The 24,331-nt window shown below is 43.0% G+C and overlaps 1 protein-coding gene and 1 pseudogene across 2 annotated transcripts in view; one reads left to right on the top strand and one right to left on the bottom strand.

Moving 5' to 3' along the window:
- Positions 1-6,160, bottom strand: part of LOC149748138 (uncharacterized) — a 145,719-nt gene extending 139,559 nt beyond the window's left edge. The window contains exons 1-2 of the mRNA XM_089918176.1: positions 6,143-6,160; positions 5,360-6,063 (exon numbers count right to left, since the gene is read on the bottom strand). Coding sequence (XP_089774302.1) covers positions 5,360-6,063; positions 6,143-6,160 — 722 coding nt within the window. The remainder of the gene's footprint in view (positions 1-5,359; positions 6,064-6,142) is intronic.
- LOC149748139 (uncharacterized) lies at positions 5,436-23,920 on the top strand (annotated as a pseudogene). The gene is made up of 3 exons (XR_016394550.1): positions 5,436-7,192; positions 7,655-18,923; positions 19,756-23,920. The product of XR_016394550.1 is annotated as an uncharacterized LOC149748139 (transcript).
- The last annotated feature ends 411 nt before the right edge of the window (positions 23,921-24,331 follow it).

Raw genomic sequence — 24,331 nt, forward strand, 5'->3', positions numbered from 1 at the left:
GAAAGTTTTCTAGGCCTTGGTTTCCCCACATGTAATAAGTGTAGACAGAGAAAGAACGAAGCTGTTCGAGACTATAACGTCTCTGAAGTCCTTGGAAGACACTGTCCTTCACTAAGAAGCTTGTTGAGTTACAAATATAAATAGTGGCCAAATTAAATAAAAGCTCATAATATTCTATTTATTCTTACACAGTACTTGTTTTAAGGGCCCGGGAGGGGGTAGTAATCTTGATTTTATCTAGTAACATCTCAAATGAAGCATCAAAATACTTGATCATCATTTTCAAACAAGGTACAGGTACCGTGGATTTGCAAAGTGCTTGCTTTATGAGCTAACAGTTGAGAGTGTTGCCTTGTGTATCGATGTATGTGCACACCATCCTATTTACCTATCACCTGGCAGATAAGGTTTTATAGAGTCCAAATTACAGTCTCCTCCTATTCTGCTGAAGTGCAGAGGACAGTCAAACATGATGCAAATGCTGTAAAATATTAATTTACTCTCACGTTGGTATGCCTACTTGTTTCAAAAGCATTTGTGTTGCTACACCAGTTAGACTAACTCAAAGAGTTAACATAACTTGCTGTGTTCCACTGGAGGGAAGAAACACAAGGATAAAGCAAGGCAGAGTGGACTCTGTATTGCAAAAACATACAAACAACATACCATACCAGAAAATAGCCTATAGACTGTTTTATGTATCTGCTAAAAATGGAACCCTTAATATTCAAAAAGCACAGCAGGGCAACATAACACAATACTATTAATAGTGGAAGATAGAAAGATGGCCTAAGTAATACTGATGTGACAATCAGTAAAGAGGTGATAATATATAAATAATATGGATACAGGATATAATATAAATACTTCGGGAAGAGTAGGCCAAAGCTAAGGGTGTAATAAAAGAAAATTTGCCGTACGCGGTGACAGAAAAAATACATTTTCTTTGAACGTTAGAAGCATAAATGTTTACAGGTTAGCAGCTATGACGATGATCACTAAAAACTTCTGCTAAATATGTTTTGTCAAAACGTGTCCGTTAAAGAGCACCTAAATAGAAAAAAAGGAGTTCCTCTTAGCCTGAATCCAAACACCGTCATCAGGGGAACCTCTGCCCCCCGAAAGCCTCAAACTGTGATTACACTACAATGAATTTTCTGAAAAGTAATTTTCAGGTTTAGGATACAATTTTTGCTTACGTTATTGCCATTACCATTGCATTTTCATTACTCCACAAATGCGATGCATTAAAAGCTATAAAAAAATCAATGAATCAGTCCTGCTCACATCAAATATGTCAAAGAGAATATAATGTTTGTTGCTTTTTCGTCTTTAATAGTTCTAAAATGTGTTTTAGTACATTTGAGATGGTAATAGGTAGTACACATATTTATAGTACATTGGCCTGAAAACTTCAGGTTTATAAGGATTATAAAATATATTACTACACTGATAAAGACAAAGATACATAAATTATGAAACAGGAAAGAGATTTCTAAAAACTATTTCCACCAATAAAGATTAGTTACCTAAACCTTTTTATTACTCCTGTAATTGTAAGTATTTACATATTTTTAAAACCTTGATCCAATTACAACTCTTTCGGCCAACATCTGAAAATATTCTCCAACACTAGCATGGCGTATACTCATTATTATACCACCTCTTAAATTCTGAATGTGTATTTTATTAAACTGAATTGAATGAAACTAAAATTTGAACAGCATCATTGAGGACTACAAAATTCCTTAAAAAGGGGCAGTCTTGTGTGGAACACCCTAGAACAGAAATTATTATCTCTATTGGGATTTCTATGATTTCTTATTTTCAATGCTTTTCACAAAATAAGGAGAGCCTGCTTCTGATAAGTTTGGCAGTATGAGCAGAACTAAATCTGTTGTTTGAAGCAGTTAAGCTGCACATATCAAAAGATATAAAGCAATGGAAATCAAATCATCTGTCTCCCCTATAAAAATAATATTCTGCCTTGCTGTACTATGTCATCTTACACAAGTATTTAAGCTCTTCATAGTCTAAACTATGTGTTACTTGCAGACAACTATAAATGAAAGAATTAACATTCACTCCTACCTTCACTAAATTTCAGGCTTTTAGTAAAAACATGTTTATCGACTAACTTCTTATAGGAAACAAAATGAGCCAGTGTTAACCATGCGTTAGTCATCAAAAACTATCATTCAAGGTAAGTGCAAACAGAAAATCCACTTGACATTTCAGAATGGAAAAAAAATAAAGGCACATTTATACAAAAGGGATGTGAATCAAACTCTGTACCAGGAGTCACAGAAACACGCTTATTGATATTTTAATAATCTCTTAAGGCTGGCCTTTCCGGGGACTCCCAGACAACTGAGTTAGGTCTGTTGAAACGTAAGGCCAGTTACAGACATTTCATGGATAAGTTGATGGCTAAAGAGCTGTCCTTGAATTCTTCTCCAAGAGTATAGGACAATTCAGAGGCCGGGAAGCCTAGTTATGATATTTCTAATGAAGTATCACTTCTGTTTACCAAACCCTCTTCAAACGAAATCCAGAAGGGAAAATATTGACTTTCAGAGTTCCCAATCAAGCACATTTTTCATACTTATTTTAGGATGAATTTATTTGTACACTGAAAAATACATGTGCACGTTTGGCTGCAAGTGAAGCGATTTTCTGTACATTGTAAAAGGTAATCCAGGACCTCCAAGGTGTTATGTAAAACTTAAACTTCTGTGCTTTATTTTATATCCTTGCCTCCCCCATCTATTTACCTCCTAGAAATAATGGCCCGTTTTAAACACAGCAACGCTTGATCTGAGCAGGTCACAATCACGTTACCAACTGCATAAACTCGTAAAATGGTAGAAATTCATAAACACCCTGTGAGGAGCAGTAAGGAGCCCTCTCAACAATCTTAGCCCCAGAGGAAAAAAAAGGATTTACCAATGTAGCTAGGGGGCTGTAAAACGGTAAACTGACTGGCAGGGTCACAATGACATCAAGACGTTATTATTCTCAATTATTTTTTCTTTCAAATATCAGAGTTATTAAAATACTCTCCCTTATTTGGATTGCCTGAGCAACACAGAGCTTCAGCAACCAAAGCTACTCTTCTTTCCTTTTTTTTTTTCCAACAGTATTATTTTTCTTTGCTCAGCAGGCTTAATAAGGTGGTCCCCTAATGCAAAGAGAAAAATGCTGTTCTCTACATTATTAAATGCCCATGAAATTATATTCCCAAATAGAGTACAAGTTATTGTGCAAAAGCACCATACATTATCAGTCTACCAGCTATAGACCTCCATCATCTCTTACCTGAGACAAAAACCTTATAACCTACTACCACAAAGGTAACGATCATGGCCAAGAAATCCAAGTTAAGAATGAATACATTCAGAATGACTGCCTACTATCAGTAGCATTTTTTTGCTATTATGACGGCCGTCCAGTTTTCAAATCTGACAATGGGGATATCCTTCTGGAATAAATTACTTCCGCTGAATAAATCTGTTAGAAAACCAGTCGCGACTACTGGCAACTTGAGTTCTAAAGGATGACTTCTTCTGCACTTGAAAGGGTTAAGTGCCTGCAAGGCCAAAGGCACCAGACAGCCTGCAAAAGAAATGCTGCTTTAGTCAGCTCTGAAAGGTTTCTAACAAGTACCAAATACTTGTTGATCTGTTCACAATAAACACCAGCAGGATTGTCGGGCTCCTCTCACTGTCTGGGGAGATGCATTTACATACTGCACCCAGTAAGCACAGCTTGTTGGTCTCCTTTATAAAAGCTGAGTAACTAGAAGCATCATTCAGTGTCTCCCGTCCAAAAATGACAGAAAGAAGATGCAGCTGAAATAGTAAAGTCTCTCATCTGGCTGGGGCAGCACAAATACTGTGCATGAAACACTTGGGAGTAGTCCAGGCACAAGACAAACCCACCTGAATGGACGGAGGAACACTGTCTGTTGCCATGGCAGCCTGATCTAATTACATGAGTGATCAGAGCTGGAGTAAGTACACCGAAAACCTACACCTGCTGACAGGTATCTACGAGATGAGAAAGGCAGGCAGGCAGAAGGTTCAGGGGAGTCCTTCAACCTCTGCTATATGTAGAAGGTGGCACTCAAGCCCAGTTATCTGTGGAGCTGCTAAAATATTGACTGATGCAGGCACAGAGGGCAATCAGAGGAGATTAAATGCCAAAGCATTAGTCGTTATGGTGCAGTCCCTTTCCAAGAGTTCATTTGCAAGATTTTCTCATCCTTCTCTCTGGTGGTTTCTTCAGGCAAACACTGCATTCCAAAATAGGCTGAAGTGTCAAACTGCCTTCACCCACCAAATAAACCACACGGTGGGCTTAAGACAGGGGCTTCTAGGAACTGCAGGGCTCCTCAGAAACCCAAATGAAATAGCTTAGCTAACACTGTCGAAAAAGTAACTAGCTGTGCCTAAAAATAACCTTCAAGTAACTACCCGCTGCTGTGAGCGATATGTAACGATTATGTTTAAATATTAAGAACAGCCTGCATTATAAAACACAAATGTCAATGAGATGTGACTACAAGATTGGCAAAGAACTTATTTGCATACACACATTCCCGTGCATGCACCAGGATGTGCACGGAGTATGCCACTCCAAGCCATTAATTTTTATTCTGTGGGTTTAATAGGGTCTTCTAATTTTGCTAATTGTATCCTGTGGATCTCACAGGGAAACTAAGAATCTCTTCGGGGACAGAACCAGTTTGTAGGAGTCCCTACTGCACGGCATACGGTAAACAAAATAAAAATAGCTTGCCGTTCTCGTTAGCCACATCGCGCATTATATAACCAGCTTCCGACTGGCTTTTTTTTTTTCCCCCTTACTACTCTTCAGCAATTTCCCAATCTCCCGAAGTATTTATATTACCCTCTTATCTGTAGGATTATATACTAAGAAAGCAAAACAAAACAGAGCAGCCACGGGATTGAACCAAACCCACAGTCCTTGGAAACTGATTTTTTTTGTTTGTTTTCTGGCAGGATCTCCACCCCCACCCTACTTCCACCCCCCGCTAAGGTTCTTGCTCAATCTGCCTCGAAAACCTGAATTGTTTCATCGCTTCCAGTCAGCCCCCTACGTGGTCTGAAATAAAATGAAAGCACCAGCCGCGGAGTTCAGGAAGGCGGCCTGAGGGCGGTGGGGAGGGGGGGGGCCGAGAAGGGGTCGGGGCGGTGCGGAGTCAGCCAAGTGGCCACTGAGGGGGCCCTCTCCCCACCGCGACGACCCCAGCCGCCCCCTCCCCCGCACGCGCGCGCGCGCACACACTCACAATCGCACGCACTCACACTCACGCCGCGCTCCGCCACCGCCTCACCTCTTGCTCAGCGCGGCCGGCCCCCTGCCCCGCCCCGCCCCCTGCGGGACCGGCCTGCGCGCAGCGCTGGAACCACGTAGGAGGTGGCGGCTGCGGTCGCAGGAGTGGCGGAGCCTCCGGCCCGGCCCGGCCCAGAGTGAGCGAGCGGCGGGGCTCCAGGGCGCATCCCAGTTCCCGCAGCGCCGCCGCCGCCGCCACCTCCTCCTTCCCCTCCTCCCGGCTTCATTCACCCTCCCAGCAGCCGCACAGCCGTTCACTCCGGCGCGGGCAGGGCAGCGCCTGCCACGGCTCCCCGGCTCCGGCCGCGGGCGCTGGCGGGGGCGCCGGCCCGGGCTGGGGCGCTCGCGGGCTCCCGGCTCCGGGCCGCTGCGACGGCTGCACATGATCAGGAAGCTGCCGTACCAACAGGGCGGCGGCGGCAGCTGCAGCCAGGGCCGCCACCGCCACTCCGGCCGCGCTCCCGGCACCGCACACCCGCTCCCCCAGCACCCACCCCTCAGTGCCCCCCACTCTCCCACCGCTCTGCGCCCGGCCACGCGCGCGAAGTCCCGGCGCGGCCGCGGGCGCAGACCCTTCCCGGTCCGCAGCCGCACGCCCGGCCAGGCCGGCCTCCGCGGGGAGACCCCCACCCCGGGGCTCCGAGGCCAGGCGGCCCCCGCGGGCAAGCCCAGCCCTTCTCCAGACCCGCTCGCTCTCGCCGCCCTCTTCGGGGAGAGGAGTGAGGAGGGGGCGGCGGGAGGAGGGGGCAGCGCGACCCCCGGCCTCCGCCTCCCCCTACGCCACCTCCAAGGAGGAGGACATGGCTCTCCGCACTCGCGGCCGGACCGGCAGCCGCCGTAGCGGGGCGCCGCCGCCGCCGCTCTCCCCGCCCGCCCGTGCCCCCAGCCCGGGCGCGCCCCCTCGCCTGGCGGGCGCCCACCCAGCCCCTGCAGCCCTCCTGCCAGTTGTCCCTGCTCCCAGAGCGGGGATGTCGGCCCGGGAAGCTGGAGCCGGGGAAGGGTGTATGTACACACACACACACACACAAACACACACCACAACACAACGCGTCGATTTCCTTCGCTCCTCTTCCAGCTGTTTTCCGTGTCGCCGAATGGGGTTTGGGGTTTGTTTCCTGGTTGTTGCTTTTGCCCCTCTAGGGAGAGCGGGGGTAGGGGGGGGAATCTCAATCTAAATCATGGGAGAAGGAGATGGGGGAGGGGGGAGAGAAAGAATCGGAGGAGAAAAAAAAATAGCCACTTACTGTAAAGTGTAAATGGATCTGGGGTTGCGTGGGGAAGGGGGGGCAGAGGGAGAGAAACAGTGTCTTGCGGCTGCTGTAGCTCTGGCTGCTGCTCCACGGGGCTTGTTTTGGATCCCCCTGCAGTGAAACAGGTCCTGTACGGCTCCGCCACTGTAGTAGAAATGATGTCTGCGGTATACTCTGCTCTCTCCTCCTCCTCCCCCCCCCCCGCTCCTCTCCCCCCGCTCCTCTCCCCTCCCTCCTCCCTCCGCCCGCCCTCCCTCGCGCTCTCTCGCGCTCGCTCGCTAGCTCGCTCCAGTATGTAAATGTGTAATAGAAGCCAAATATGGAGCAGTTGGCTGCCGCCGCCGCAGCTCTGGGATCCGACTTCGGGGGGGCGGGGGGGCACCCTCCGGCGGGCGGCGGGGCGAGCAGCTCTGAGCACGGCGAGCGCACAGCGCGGCGGCCGGTCCGCGCCCTTAACCCTTCGGTGCACGCAGCCCGGGCTCGGAGGCCCCCGGGGAGACGGGCGCGTTTCCCCAAGACCGGCTCGGGATCGAGGGCCGCGGGGCGGGAGGGGTGACCGGGGCCGGAGGGGACAGTGCTTCCAGGTTTGGGAAAGGGGCGGGGAGCTGAAGCGATGAGGTAATTTTAGCGGTGACCGGTAGGTCCTCGCGCGCCTTCCCGGGTCCCTGCATCTAGTTGGAGGGGACAGAGCGACAGCGGGGTGCAACTCAGGGACCCTGGAGGACTCTCCGAGGGCTGTCGAGCTGCAAGTCGGAGACCATGAAATACCCCAAGTGGGAGAGGAGGTGGGCCAATTCTGATCCCGACGTTCCCTTCGTCCTGGGCGCGCCGACAAGCGACTAAGAGGGCTGACTCCGATCTTCACGCATGTTAACCCTCAAACCGGTTTAGCCTCAGCGTTCCGGAAGCCAGCCCACCGAGCCGCGGGGATTGTCTTGGCGTGCAACTCAGGAAAGTTTTAAGGGTCCCCCTGTCTGCACGTGCACCCTCACCTTTCCTGCCTACGAAAGCTGGTGACCTCCCTGCTCTCCCTTCTCTTTCTGCAGGTCCGGAAATCTGCTCTGGGTATGGAACTACCCAGCTTTACCCTGGGTAGACGATCCGCGCACTCCTCTCGCCGCTAATTCGGGATCATTAATTTCATCGGAAATGAGGCAACTAGTGTAGGAGATAGAGAAAGCAAACCGAGCATCAGATGGCAGTTCTCGTGAATCCGCGCCGGAGAACTTCCTCTGGACTCAAATTTAAGTGCGGTTCTCAACTCCTCGGCACCCCGTCCCTCCGTGGGTACCAACGCCTGGCGTTAGCTGGAAGGGAAGGACTCTTCTTTGGAGGGGTGGTACCTGGCCAACAGGTGTGGCACCTGGAGGAAGAGAAGGCACAGCCATGCTAAAGGGAGCTCAGTGCGGCGTTTTCCTGGCTGCAGATAATTCTGGAAGACCGGTAGGTGTCGGGGCAGCATTTGACCTCTTTCAGGTGCTTAGAACCAAGTGTCTAGAAATACGATCCTTACAACGTAAGTTTTTCTCTGGAAGCCTCCACTTGACTGGAAGCTGTATTTGAGAAACCTTTTGGCTGAATTTACTTATGACCTAACGGTTAGTCACCAACTGAAGCAGGATACAGAATCACCAACAGAAATGTGTCAGCTTTTAAACAACTGTATTATAGCGCCAAGGTGCTGCAGAAATAAAAATCAGCACCCTAGCTAGGAAGGTGTAGAGCCCCGGAAATCATTTTTTTTCTCACATTTTGAAATACCATGCACATATACATGGCTATTTTTAAAGAACTACTACTACTGTTTACTCGTTTCTACAACTTTTTTTTTTCACTTAAAAATCAATGATGGTTACAGTTTAAGCCCCAGGTTGGTCTAAAGTGACATTGTTGGTCTCATTACAGCCTCTAGTGGACAATTAAAACCAGTTTCCTGAAAAGGCTCTGCCTGACAAGCGTTATCAAGGTGAAGGTTAATATCTCAGAACGTAACCGGGTAGTAATGTATCTTTCCCCCCTTGGCAGTGCTGGTTTCTGAAAGGAGCATAAGCTGCTAGCTCTGCACGAAAAAGACGTATGCTTTTTGAGGCAGGTATTATTATTACTGGCCTGTGAATAAACAGAGAACTTCTGCTCTTCATTTCAGTTTCAGACAGCTTTCATAAAAAAATTAATTCATCTAAAATATTTTTATAACAGAAAACATTGGTTGCCAAGTTTTTGGCTTAACTGAGATGTTTTCATTCCAACTCCTAATTTTCTGCAGACTGTCCCATCCACCTCCACTCTATTTTTAGACGTCTTACATTTAGAGAATTTGGGGTTCAAAAAAAGCAATATTTTCATTATTACATATTTTAAAAACCTTCAACACATTAAAACACATAACTCAGATTCGAGTGAGTCAGTTAATTTAAATGTTCCCTCAAGGAAGCTAAATACACTTATTACCCAAACAGTAAGAACAATTAAGAACTGTGTCATTTACTTACTTAGCCATTAAGGTTAAAGCCAGAAACTGCCATTAAAATTTGTAACTATTTCTTCCTGCAAGGTCCAACATAAATGTAATACTTATGATACAGTTTCACTACCTTTAGTACTGAAATGTTGTTGTTTCCAGTGGCAAAACTTTAAATGTACAGTCACAAATAACTGGCCTTGATTCTTTAAAAACAATACTTTCTCATGCAAAAAAAAAAAAAAAACTCAATGAAAGAAGAGCAGGGTTTTCAACAAGCCAGTAAGCAAAGATGTAGTACTATGCTCCTAGTCATAAACCTGATACTATATTCAGGCAAGTGTAAGTCGAACTTTGAAATTAAAGGAAATTGAGAAATAAGGCTCGCTGAGCCATCCTCCTAATCTGGGTTCTGCATTGCTTAAACACTCTTATATCTATTTCACTGTTTTGGTAATGTCTACTTTTGAAGGTTTAAAATGGCCTATCAAGTATATTTTATATCATACAATTACATATCACATCTTGCTTCTAAAAGCATAGTCTTCAAAGCAGCACCAGCAGCATCTGGAAGCTTTTTAGACATTCAGAATGAGAGTTCCACCCCAGACCTACGGAATCCCAATGTGTGTTTCAACCAGCTCCCTTCTCCCCGCCCCCCCACCCACCCCACAGTGATTCCTGAGTGCATTATAGTAGGAAGAACACTGTCTATATACTACAGGGCTCTGTCTAGATGAATTTGGCCACAGATGCAGAACTTAATTCTATTTATTCTTTTTTATTCCCTTCCCCTTTTATTAATTTGTACTTTTAAAATGAAAAATTATTACATTTTATGCTTTGGTCAAATAGTACTGCATTTCAGAAGGGCCCTGATTTATGTACAAATCTGCATCATCATTGCCAAGAGAACACTCTGTAAGGAATATACCAGGGTCTTGAACATGAAACTTTTCTTCAGGGCAGCAGAGGGAGCACAAGAGTACTTAATAAAGCAAGTGTACAGGCCCTGCACATTGTAAGGGCTTTTTAAATGTAGTAAATGTCTTCATTGGAAGTAGCCTCTTACATAGTTCAAAGCAAAACAAAGACAAGCAAACACAAACGGCTCAGCAGCTTGTAACAACTAAATGATTGAATGGATTGGAAGTTAAATAGAATATAGATGTAATTATTTAGAGTTTTAGGCTTGAATTCTTAAAAGAAAGTGGACCTCAGTAGTCATACTGGAAAAAGATGCCTTAGCTTTTCGGCAATGAAAAATAAAGATACACAACACAGAGTAAGGCAAGTGAGACTGAGTCACTCCTGTTTATCTAAAAACCTTGGGGTCAGTTAACCCAATACTACATCAGATAAGTTCACTTCATTTGGAGTCAAATATGTTGGTAAAAGTATAGGTACTTCTCACCATGTTGACTTTCACAGTAATTTTAGGGGTTTATCTTTCATGTTTGCAGTGGAGAGGATTTACATTTCAATTGCACCTATGTAGCTTTTCATACTTTTTACAGCCCTTCCACACTGCATCTTCAAATGCTCCCGGGAGGTGGATAAGACAGGATGTTTTGGAACTGGCTCCTGCCTGCATAGCATTGGGTCATTCAATAATAACAATAATCCATTGAGTTGTTCAGAATTGAGGGAAATCATAGAGGTTAAAGATCCAGCGGCATGTTCTTTACAGTTTCAAAGATTTTTCAAAGTATTAGATAGTGAGTATTTAATAAGTGAATATTTAAATGAGACTTATGAATAGAGACAGTCTTCGTTCTTGAGCTATGTTTTTTATGTTTTTATCACTTATTTACCACCAGCCGTTCATTGTGCATTTACAATAACTAGGCCCTGAGAATATAAAGATGAGTAAGACATTTCCGTCTGCAGTGAGTTCACAGCAAAACAAATCTTATCTTTTGAAAAATGTCTGTTTTTACCATGATGAAACTTAAAGATTCATAGTTGATTGATCCAGTACCTTTCAGAATCAGTATATTGATCCAACTTCCAAATATGAGAATCAAATACTAGGATCATTAAAAATTTGGGTGGTGGGAGGGCAACTGTGTAAATCATCAGCAAAATTTATTTATAAAGCTAATATTAATACTGCAAATTTGTAAAACAAACAAAATGTAAAGTTACAACATGTTTTGTCTGAATGCCTTGTCTATCCAAAAAAAAAAAAATCACGTGAGTGAATTTAAATGATAAACATTTAATTATTTATAGCTTCTTAAAAAATTGTTAAAAAGAATTTCCTCCTATGCTAAAGAAAGATTTGCCAAATTTTGGCCTGCTTATGGCTGTGTAATAAATACCCCAAAGTTGAATTTTTAATGGATACATTGACAGACCTTTAACCATGGTATTATAAGGAGGGTGTTAGCCCACATATGTCATTTAAAAATCTGAGCAAATCATAGTGTGCCTGCAAAACCAATATACTTTCCTTAGACTGTACTTCCAAATAAAGCTGGAGAGACCAGAAAAGCAAAATAAACTAAAAACAGAAGCGAAAACCACTCACACAATAGACTCTGAGGTCAGCTCGCCACACCCAAACTGAAGTCACCGGGCTCTTGTTTGAGGCACAGAGGCTCTTAAAGGACATGCCTCTGAATCAGCTTTCTTGACCCTCCACCAAACTGTAGCAGCCCAGGCTTCTGGGTAATGAAAGTGACATCACCAATAGTCAAGAGTAAAATTAAAATCATTGTATTTAAACATCTGCCAACAGTTTATCACTTAAGAGTACACACATTAGGCAATTTTAAATAAGATTCTGTCTACAATTAAAAACAAATGCTTTAGTATAGGCCTGTACTGTCCAATATGGCTATTAAGCACTTGAGATGGGTTGTAATTGTAAAATATACCTTAGATTCTAAAGACTTAGAACATACACACACACACACACACATACATATGCACATATACATATATTAAATATTAAAATGAAAATATTCTGCATATATTAGGTTAAATAAAAATCTTGTTAAAATTAATTTACCTGTTTCTTTTTACTTTTTAATGTGGCTACTATAAAATTTAAAATGACATGTGTCCGTTACATTTCTAGTGGACAGCTCTGGTATTAACAATGGCGCTGGGAAGGTGAAGGAATTAGTTCTAAGAACCCATAATTGGAGACCTTAGGCATGGCTCTTTGCAGTAGTGTAGTAGTAACTTAATTACTTTTCTGCCTTCCTGAGGTTTCCCCCTTGCAGTATAGAACATGGACCTTACCCCCTGTTAAAATGATCTCTGAGAGTAAGCTATTGGTGAAGGCATAATCTCCTTGGTAGACCTGATGTGGGCCTGGAAAACGAAAATCTGTTAGGCTTATCTGTTAGACTAAAAATTCGTTAGATTCAGTCTCTCGAGGTGGGGTGGGGGAGTCCTCAAATACTTTGCCAGCCTGGAAAGCTAATGGAAAATTTGCTCTCTGTTTTAGAAAGCACAAGCCTTCTGAAGTTACAGCTGGTTACAGGCTGAATGGTTGGGGGTGATAACCTTTTAATGACAGATGGCTTTGGGCATGGATAATGAAAAGTATACTATTGCTACTTCACTAGAAAACAAATCAAAGCCACCAAAAGGAAATGTTTTTTTGTTAAAGTTTCTAATATATTTAGTATAATAGGACACATCAAAAGGAAATGAGATGATTTTTAACCGTTGTTATTTATTTTGCAAGCAAGACCTAGACACATTTTCACTAATGTAACTATGTCCGACATTGAACGTAATGCAATGACCTATGAAATAACAAGAGTTTATGGTCTTAATCATCTATAGAACATAGTTCTTCTTACATGAAAATAAAATGAACAACATTTTAAGGCTTGGAATGAGTGAGTTGAACTTTGCTTGGTATTGGCCACAAGCATTTGGAAATCTATTAAAAGCATTTCATTAACAACTTGGCACTTTGTTTCCTCAAAAGAAATACATTTTCCAAATTAAAATCAGAGCCCAAAGCCACCATTGTTTACACTTAAGATAGTGACAGTTGATGGGTTGTGAGGGCAAAGCTTAGGGTGCCTTCAAACTAAGGTCAGGGGCAACAACAGGCTAAAAAACCCCATCAAATCGTTATTCTAACTTCATGACATTAAAATACATAGCATAAGCTCTCACAGTTCCTTTATTTTTCTTGAGTCAATATCGGCTAGGAAAAGCTGATCCAAATGAGGGTCAGGGTTTAAGACAACTGTTTGATGAGGAATTTACCAAGTTTACCCCGAAGAGGAAGAGTCAGAGAAAAATGCATTGGCAAACTTCGCTTTTTGACATAAACAACTAGAGGAGACTGTCCGTGTCAGGATTTCAGCAGGGGTTGTCAGGCAGTTCGGTATTTGCAAAACCCGTGTCCGTCAGGCCTCTCCAAAGTATAACTGCTGGGCGACTTTGGGGGGGCTCTCAAGACTGATGACTGCAGATCCGGATTTGCTTTGTGCCATGGCACAGACATGAAGTGATAGCGCCTGTCACAGATGCTTTCTGACGGAGCAGAATAATAGCACTCAGACTTCAACAGTAAATTACAAACAATCCCTTTTTAAGTACAAAATGAATGCACAGAATGGGAGACCCTGTCAGCTAGAATGTGAGTAAATCAAGTAGGAGAAGACAAATTGTTCACTCATACCACTACAGCCAGATTCTTAATGCTGCTAAACGTACTGTCATAGGAGAGCTTTTCTTCTTTGTCAGATAAAAAGAGAAATTAATCCTCCATTGTAATTCTAATCAATATGCCAGGTATCATCGGATGCATCTCCTCTGAAAGCCGATCCAGTTACAAGGTGATGCCTTCCAACCCCTCCCCCATCTCTGGTTTAAAAGTTGTAGCTGAAATACCAATAGTAAGAACATGTGACCCCAGCACTCCCAGCGGGAGCTTTTCTGCAGTCAATTTCATAATGACTTTGCTCCGCCTCTCTGCTCAGCACTTCCTTCCCCCTCACTCTCCTCTCTCCCCCACCCCCAGCAATGAATCATCCCGCATTTAAAGAGACTTAGATGACCCAGTGTGAACTTTACAGGCATCCTGTACATTCTTATGCCAAAAAAGGGAGTTGCTCTGTGACAGAAACCTAGGCAGATCCCGATGCAGATCTCAGAAGTGGGGAGCTTGGGTGCTTATCTAGGAAGATCAGTGAGGAGTTAATTTTCCTAGATCCTGGTGGGGATTCAGAATTGCCTATCGCAGTTCACGATCAGGTTTTTAAGAACCCAGTTCAGCTCTTTGTGCAGAAAGGAATATATCAGAGACAAAAATGTTGGCAGATCTCCTTTATGCAATCAGGGCAGAGGAATTTATACCACATCAGCCTTTTGATTTCTTCAGATCTGGCTGAGGGTGGGGTTTCCATATTTGTGCTTTGGCAAATGTGTCCAAGAATGAACTCTGCCTTAGAGATGCTCTGAATGTTCTTTCAGGTTACTGTGTGCTGATTTGTGCGTTTAATATTAAAACCAGAAACATTCTTGCCCCTTCATTTCTTTAATACCGTTTCTGAGTAATACAGATTAAGTAGACAATCTGGGCCTTGCTTTTAGAGACCTTTCACCCCACTTAAGGTGGTAAAGAGTGGATCACCTAGATAACATTGTGCTTTTGCATATACTTTCTCTCTACCTGGGAAGCCCTTCTTTGCATGGCGATCTTTCCCCACCCTCCAGGACCCAGCTCAAGCACCAGCACTTCTGCAAGTCTTCCCTGATTATCACAAGACTTTGCAGCTCTGCCCAATGTGTGAGTCAGAGAAGTGCTATTTTCTTATTCTTTTTATTTATACAATATATATTTTCTTAACTCTGACAGAAAAAAATCAGGGCCATAAGCACAGATGGAGATTATCCTAAGTGAGAGCATCTCTTATCTAATATTTCCTGTACTCCCAAACCCATTTGACCTCCACTTACAATTTCACATGTAACTGTTTTCCTTTTATTGCTCCATTTCTGTGGCTCCCCCCACTGGTCAGTTCTCTACGTGAGTTCCTGTTGCCCTCTGTCATAGGTTGGATTGTGCTCCCCGAAAGATATATTGAAGTCCTAGGCCCCAGGAAAGTGAGTGTGACTTTATTTGGACATAGGGTCTTTGCAGATGTAATTAGTTAAGATGAGGCCTTACTGGATTAGGGTGGGTCCTGAGTCCAATATGACTGCTGCCCTCCTAAGAAGAGGAGGCACAGAAACACAGAGGAGACACAGGGCGGGGAAGAAGGGTACAGGAAGACAGAGGCAGAGCTTGGTGTTATGCTGCCACCAGCCAAGGAAAGCCAAGAATGGCCAGCAACCACCAGGAGCTAGAAGAGGCAAGGAAGGATTCTTCCCTAGAGCCTCAGAGGGAGCAAAGCCTTGCTGACACCTTGATTTTGGACCTCTAGCCTCCAGAACTGTGAGAGAATATATTTCTCTTGTTTTTGTTTTGTGTTGTTTTGTTATTTGTTTTATTTATTTTTGGCTGCATTGGGTCTTCGTTGTTGAATGCGGGCTTTCTCTAGTTGCAGCGAGCGGGGGCTACTCTTCCTTGCAGTATGCAGGCTTCTCACTGCAGTGGCTTCTCTTGTTGCGGAGCACGGGCTCAGTAGTTGTGGCTTGTGGGCTCTAGAGCACAGGCTTCAGTAGTTGCGGGACACGGGCTTAGCTGTTCCACGGCATGTGGGATCTTCCCAGACCAGGGCTCAAACCCGTGTCTCCTGCATTGGCAGGCGGATTCTTAACCACTGCGGCACCAGGGAAGCCCTGTTTCTCTTGTTTTAAGCCACCCAGTTTGGGCTTATTTGTTACAGAAGCCCCAGGAAACTCATACACCCTTTTTATGAGAGCCGTGGTGACAGCTCTGTTGCATTCTTCTTTCTTCTCTTTATTTACACATATGGCCCACTCTCCTCTATAGATACACATAGGTAATCAGTTCTGGATGCATGTTTGGTCTTTTAGCCATGACAGTACCAATATACAAAAGTTTCAGTGGAATAGGAAAGTTGTCAAGAGAGTTCTAGAAGCACCTCCCCCTCCTCCCAGAAACATCTGGCCTCTGGCCCAGAGGCTCAGACGTTGCTGCAGGTCTGAGAGAGGGTGGTGTCCTCCCAGACTGGGCCTCAGCTCAAAGGTCTTCCCAGGGCTCCCTGGCTCCATCTACTGGTGCCAGGATGCACCTGCAGCTCTCCTCTTCAGAAGTGGCATTTCAATGTGTGGAGTGGGGTGAGGAAGAGACTAAAAAAGCCAAATCAATTGTTTGGCACAGAGGAGGAAATACAACCCCAAAAACTGCTGCTTTTTTTTTAAACTGTTCACTCGAGTCTTATAAAAGTGCTTGTGAATACCTCAGTCTTTCTGAGTCTCATCTTCCAAAAGCACAACTGGAAGCTCATTGGTTTCATGAGGTTTTCCCCAGAAGGTGGAGGGAGGCCTTACACTTGAGCCCAGAATCCCGAGGTATCTCTTCTCTAACAGTCACCAAGAGACAGACCATACAGTTCTTGCACACGTCTCAGTAAATGGCAGCTCCATCCTTCCAACTTCTCAGGCCAAAAAGCGTCTTGACTCCTCTCTGTCTTTCACACCCCACATCCAATCTGCCCCAAAATCCAGTTGGCTGTCCCTTCTGTATCCAGAATCTGACCATTTCTCACCATTTGGGCTGCTACCAGTGGAGATGAACCACCACCACCCTTCATCAGGACGATTGCACTGACCTCCTAAATCATCTCTCTGCTTCCACCATGTCCGGCTCAGGCCACAGTTGAGCATCTGCATGAGGTGATGCCACAGCTCTGCTCCAAAGCATCTGACGTCTCTCTTCCACTTGGAGTCAAAATCAAAATCCTCCCATGGCCTCCAAGGCCCCACACAATCAGGGTGCCCTCTGTCTTCCAGATCCCATGTCCCCTCTCCCCTCCCTCCTACAGCTCCAGCCCCAAACAAGCCAGGTGCTCCCTTGAGTCAGGGCCTTTCTACTTGCTGATTCCTCACTTGGAATGCTTCTCCCTGAATATCCACATGGCTCACTCCCTCGCCTTCTTCGGTCTTTTTTCCTTAAAAAAAAAAAGCAAACAAAAAACCTCCCAGGGGCTTCCCTGGTGGCGCAGTGGTTAAGAGTCCGCCTGCCGATGCAGGGGACACGGGTTCGTGCCCCGGTCCGGGAGGATCCCACGTGCTGTGAAGCGGCTGGGCCCGTGAGCCATGGCTGCTGGGCCTGTGCGTCCGGAGCCTGTGCTCCGCGACGGGAGAGGCCGCGGCAGTGAGAGGCCCGCGTACCGCATCTGACCATCCTACTTAAAATTGTACCCCCTGACTCTCCTGATCCACCTTGCTCTGCTCTATTATTCCATCAGTATATTACCTTAGAACATTCAGAGTCATTTCCTTTAGTTTGTTTATTGTCAGGAGAGCAGAGGTTGTGTCTGTCTTATGCACTGATAAACCTCGAACATCTAGAAGAGTCCTTGGCACATGACAGACACCCACTAAAGATTCATCAACCATTAAATGAATTAATGAATCAGTAATATTTTTCAGGACCTACTATGTGCAAAGCCTTAAGCTCCAACACAATTCCCTCATTAGGAGCTAATCCAAAACCAATGCATCTTGTCCATACTATGGTATATGTTCTGTTTACTTGATCTTTGACTTAATTATATCTGGTATACCTATTAAGACTGAGTTGGAATGAGCTGAATTTCACATTCAGACTCAGATTTGTGAAGAACTTTTAAAACACAAAATTTGAAACCAGAATTGAAAATCATGTACAAACGTGACAGCAGGTTTTGAGAACAAACAGAAAGTAGCACAGCTACAGCTTCCAATAATCATAATTTTTAAAAGCTACCATTTATCAAGCTCCTATTCTATGCCAGGCAACATGGTAAGGGTTTTGCACATGTCGTTTCATCTAAATCCCCACCACAGTCCGGTGAGGTGAACATCATGCTTCCCATTTCTTAGATGATCAAACTGAGGCTTGGAGTTTAAAGGACCTGCCCAAGGTCCAAGGTCACCCAGCACTGGTTTCAAGGTGAAGTTATCCACCTACGTAGCCTGAGAATTTTTAACAAGTCATTATAGGCCAGGTGGAGTCATAACACTGCAGTGTAATATTGTAATATTTTGGCTAAAGCAACATTTTTAATACTAATCTCTATTAGATTTTATTTTTGAGTGAATAATACATGTATCTCAGAAATGAAAGCTAGTGATTCTTATTGAGGATTGAATATTCCTACATAAACCAAGTGGCTTCAGAGCAACCTAACTGGTTACCCAACTAACAAAACTATACTCCAGCTTATGATTTTTTATTCACACTGCTACATGGCTGGAATGACTCTCACTTGAAGTCCATGGTCACATTCAAAGACCCTTTCCTATTAGAAATTTTGACTCAAATCTGGCACGTCCCACTATAGTAAGGTCAAAATAGATTGTAAAGGGCCCACATGAATTCCCATAACTGAAGGACTTAATTTCCTTTCAGTTGACCTGTGTTTGACTTCTCTTGTTCCACCCTTGAACTTCCCAGAGGCCACTGTGACCAGAACTCAGGTGTAGGATCTGAAAGTAACCTGGCCACACAAAAAAGTATAAAACACTACCACCTCTTCACAGACTCACTCCACTTTATATTTGAGGGAAACGATCCTGGAAGCAGAAATACTTTGAGAGTTCAACAGTCTGGGAAATTTAAAGGAGGGGGAAAAAAGCCCTGCATTTCCAAAGATCTGAAGACAGAACTCTGCTCTCTGAGGACAGCAGGAAGTAAGAAGACCCGATTCGTGGCTTCAGGAGAGGAAAAGAAAAGAGCCCCACAAGGAAACTACCAACAGATGGTAAATACATTTTTAATTCTTCTGTCATACTGTGTGGACTTGTACACATTTGTCCTGCTGTGTTAGGCTCCCAAAATAGCTAGCCATGGAATTGCAGAACAGTTCGGCTGCAATTTGAGATTTAGGAAACCGTGCTGGCTGACAAAACAGGAAGGGCTCATAGTAGGATGGAGTGGATTTGCTCCCAGTTTGCAGCTCCTCCATGTGGCATTCACTGTAGTTCTTAGTGCAGGAAGATTCTCTCACATGTCAGGTCTCATTGATGATGTCTTAAAACGTACTATTTCAAATTGTCCTCCGAGCTCTAGTTACAAGTATTAAACATTGACATGATCTACGTGGTAACTCTCAAAGGTTAAAAGGAGTATGATCCATTTACTTATGGATTCCAAAGTTTCCAGGGAGCATCACAAACATATATGGCAGCCTGGAGCTCTATACTTAGCCATTCTCATACTTTTCATTTTGGCATAATGTTTCCATAGAATAGCATGGGAATTCCAATGCCAGAAAAAGGACCAAATATGATAATGGATTGCTCTAAGAGGAACCTAAGGAGATAGGATGCTAAAGCATATTCAGTTGACTCCGCATCTAAGACGTGACCTGAGATGGGTACCAGGAAATGAGTTAGGTTCCCAGTCCCAACACCGTCTCCCAGTGCATCAGCAAGAAAGAAAAAGTGTTGATGAATCCAAGTGGATGTGGAATAATGGGGAGAGGGTGGTCTGTTACTTAATTGTGGTCTAGAAATATCACTTACGCAACTACTAGACCTGGAAGGATCCTTACAGAATCTAGTTTTTTTTTTTTTTTTTTTTTCATTTTATAGACAGGAATCTCCGCCAAAGAGTTGCAGGAAATTGGCAGAGATTATACAACTGGTTGATGGCAGATTCAGTACTGGAACCCAAGACATCTATTTCTCAGTTCAATGTTTGTTCTGCTTTAGCACCCACAGAAGGTGGACATTTCTGTGATAAGCAAGATCTAATTCTAGAAGACCTTTCTCATAGTAATCTTCACTCTTGGGTTTTTATAAAGCAAGATGATGGAATCTCTGACTGGTCTATGAACGTTTGGGAAACTGGTAGATATTCTTTATAGCTAAGGTTTCAGGCTTACATATATTTGTTAATCTCTGTTCTAAACCCCTGTGGATTGTGTCTAGATTATATAGCTATCACACAATCTGGCACAGCTGGGATCCTTTTGTCATGAAATAGCAGGGAAGATTGGTACGTAGGGATTAAAAAGCATTGGCAAAAGAGAACAGGGAGTTTATGCAATAACTTCCTACCCTGAGCCTTTCTGGTCGAAGCATTTCTCCTAGCCTCGATTCAAGAGGAGGGTGGGTGGGAACGAAAGGGGATTTTTATCTTCTTGGTGAAAGAAAGGATACAAAAACACTTAAGAACTGCTCAATTTGATAAAATCTTGATTTTGCTTAGTTTAAGTTTCTACAAGACTGATTATATTCTTGTTCAAATGACCTATACGTTCATAGATAATCTTTCTAGTGGGCACATATGTTTACTAATAAAAACTATTCTCAATCAGCTATTTAAGAAATGTTATTTTTTCCTGTGTTTTTTTTTTTTTTTTTTTTTTTTTTTTAAGAAAGCTAATCGGTACGCTTCATAGCTCCTTTAGCAATAAGGTCTCCTAAATCTGGCAGTTCTGTTCAGCATTTTGATTTGTTTTTTTCTGCTTGTGATTTCATCAATGTTCTTTTCTATTTTTTGTGGTGGGGAAATTTTTACCTGTTGTGTTTAAACATGGCATTCTTTGCTTTGAGAATCAATTTGACCATTTTGACCCCTCTGGCTAATTTTACTATCTCCCTTGTCTAGTTACAGATTTGTGGGTGGGGGAGGGTAGAATTAAGTGAATTCTTTGGAGGAGAGCAGTAATGAAGGCACACTTTAGGTTATTTCATTCCTGTGATCCAAATTTGATTATCTAGCTAATATCACTAGGGACATCTGCAGCTTTAATAATTACATCTCAAGGCCTAAAGAAAAAAAAAAAGAAGAAGAAAAATTACATTTACTACACATTCACATACAGCCTTTCAGAGAGTCACCATCTGAAAGCCTGTTTGGCTACTTTAAGAAAATAGATTGATATCAAGATTCTGCTTTAGGAGTTCAAGCTCAGTTGACGCTTTGTTCTTTAAAAAAAAAAAAAAGCTAGATTTCAACAACTGTTTTGTGTAGAAGGGTTTAGCATTGCTTATCTGAAAGAGTAAAAAATCTAAGCTATTGATTTTACCTTTCCTTTTGGAGGACAGTTTTAGGATTTTTTTTTTCCCCTAGAAAGTTTTGAGGCTATGATTCATGTTAAAAGTGCCCTGTTCCATTATATACCAACACAGCTTTGAAGCTGTCTCTGCTTCTAGGTCAAGGGCTCTCCCTGTGGCCTGATGCCAGTTTTATCCTTGGACTCTCATGATCCTCAGAAATAAATCAACTTTCCAGTAAAATCCTGTGACAGCTCTGTTTTACATAAAAGTACGCAGCCTGGGGATGTGATACTGTTCTGTGTTTTAGATGGAGAAGAAGGCAAAGAAAACATCCATTATCAATGAGAGACAATTCCAAGTGGAGCCATTATTACAGAAATCAGAGGGCAGCTGGGTCGGGGGCGGGGCGGAGGTACCACATGCATTCTCCCTGCAGCATCTCTAACCGAAAAGCTTATTATTTGTGCAGAAACAAAAATACAAATGACTGTAAAGTGTTCTAATCCACATGTGGCATGGGTAAGTACAGTGCATGAGTTGAAAAAGTGCTGAGTAGGTCAGCTGTCTTAGGTCAATATTTCTTCCTTGCGGCAAGAAAAGAAAAAAATGAACGAATTACTGCTACGCATATCAACGCAGATGAATCTCACAATATTGGAAAATAAAGGAGGCTACACACAAAATAAGGTATGCTGTATCGTTCCATTTCTATAACTTTCAAAACCACACAAGAGTAATCTATTGGGTTAGAACTAAATATATAGTTTACCTTTGATGAGGAGGGAAAGGATTGTGCCAGAAGGGGGCACGAAGATGGCTTCTAGGGTGCCAGAAAATTCTATTTCTTGACCTAGGTGGTGGATACAGAGGTGGGTTCTCTTTGTGATAATCCATTAAGCCATACATCTGTGATCTGTGCCTTTTTTCTGTAAGAATGATTTACTTCAATTTTTAAAATAATATCCCTATTGGGAAAGACAAATTTAAGAAATATTAGAAAAGCATTTTGCCTAATTAAACCAATGGATATTTATTACAGAGAAAAATAGAAAATTCAGATGAGTGAAAGAAAAAAATGCACAAAACTTCAGTGTAGGGCAATGGGGACACTCCTACACTGTTACAGGAAGTGTTCATTGCTACTGCAGTGTTTGGTTAACTCTCTGGCATTATCCATTAAAGATGAGCATATCTGGTGACCCAGATTCCCACTCCTGGGTACATATCCAATAGAAATATGTGCATGTGAGCACCAAAAGAATAGCAACTCTATTCATGATAGCCCCAAACTGAAAACAAGCCAAACTGTCCATCAGCAGTACAGTGGATAAAGTGTGGTAGATCTAACCTTGGAATACCATACAGCACTGAAAATGAATGAACCGCAATACCCTTAGCACGGATGAAACTGAGAAACCTAATGTTAAAAGACCGAAAGCTAATGTTCAAAGAGAGGGATAAAAAAATCGTTATGTTCCCATTTACTTAAAGTTCAAAAAACAGGAAAAGATAAATACGTATAAGCATCAATATACACTTAGGTGGTAAAACTAAAGAAGAGAAAAGAAAGAGGTTATCATAAAAGTAAGGGCAGCAGGGAGAGAGTGGGTTGTCAGTGGGAAGGGGCGGATGGAGGGCCCCTGGGCCATATTCTGTTTATTGATCTGAGTAGTGGTTAAGTGAGGGTTCACTTAATAAAAATTTATTAAATTATACTTTTATATATCATGCATTTTCCCTAACGTGTGTCATATTTCACAATAAAAAGGGTATAAAATCGCATGAAATCCAATTATTCAGAGATAGTTATCACTTTAACACCTGGATATGTATATTCCCAAACCTTCTTTAATGCAATATATACATCTTATCCACATTGCTTTGTAGCCTTTTTTTTTCTTTAATAATATAATCTCCCAGAAGAAACTCTTTGGGTTTTTTGTGTTTTTTTTCAATTCCCATTTAATTTTAACTAAAAGTAAATACCATACAAGCTTTATGCCCCTCTGGAAGGCTAAAGCCATGGGGTGTCTTTCAGGAAATTAGGTGGCTTTAACCTAAGCTACAGCGATTCATAAACCAATCTGCAGGATTTTGCCATAGCTCATGGGAGACTTTTCCTTCTCTGTTAACAATGCTGCTGCTTCAAAAGAGAAAAGCCTCTCTCCACCTCTTCAGTGCTATCTTTTCAAAAGGAAAGGCCAGGCAATGAGGGGAAAGGCTAGTAGGGGAGTGGTCCAGAGGCTTGGTGGGAGGAGGGGGTCACCCTAAAATGTATTCTATTACTTGTCATGCTGCGCCTGGCCTAGGAAACATTATAAAGTATTGAAATCGGTCAAAAAATGATCAGGGCGCTTTTTGAAAAACCAGAAAGTAGTTCCTTTGCTTTTCTTGCCCTGGGGGCAGTAAAGTTTTCTTCCCTCTGCCTGGAACATGCTGCCCTTCCCCCTCGCCCTTATCAGCAAGCATCCTCCACTGTTCTTCTTTACCTTTTAAATCACCTGCATATTTCATCCTCTTCATCACGACATGGTTGAAGAAAACTTCTATGACCATCCAAGCCTGGGCGGTGACCCCACGAGAGCCCCATGGCACCCTGGACTTACCACATTACAGCACTGGTCACCTTATTTTGCAAGTGCCTATTTTCCTGTCCACAAATACCCTGCTAATCTGTACGCTTCATGCATGCAAGGACAGTGTCTGTTTCACCATCGTGACTCCAGTCTCTAGTACATATTGGCACCCAATAAATATAGTCATTGAATGGATGAAAAACAGTTGTGAAATGAGATGTGGCGTGGGGAGAGGAGTTGTGATTTAAACTATGCTTTCCCAACTCACTTCACCTGTTGGTACACAAATGGCTTCAAAGAGTCCAGTCAAACGAACAGAGGATGGATGGTTCAAAACTCTAAAATCTACAACTGCTTAATTTCAAATACTAACTAGTAATAGCAGTTTGCATTTGTATCTTGTTTAATATTTCATTAAGCAGTTTCATATATTTCATACAATTCCAACAACAAATCCTCCGAGTTGAACTGGGGGAGCTATTAATATCACCGCTTTATGGATCAGAAAACTTCTGAGAGGGTTTAAGTAACTAGCCTCACATTATATGATTATTTTTTACTGTAAGCCAGGAACTGGCGACCCCTTA

This window comes from Delphinapterus leucas, chromosome 10 (assembly GCF_059928025.1).
Source record: "Delphinapterus leucas isolate spDelLeu-1000000601 "Yukka" chromosome 10, BTC_Dleu_Yukka2, whole genome shotgun sequence".
NCBI lineage: Eukaryota > Metazoa > Chordata > Mammalia > Artiodactyla > Monodontidae > Delphinapterus > Delphinapterus leucas.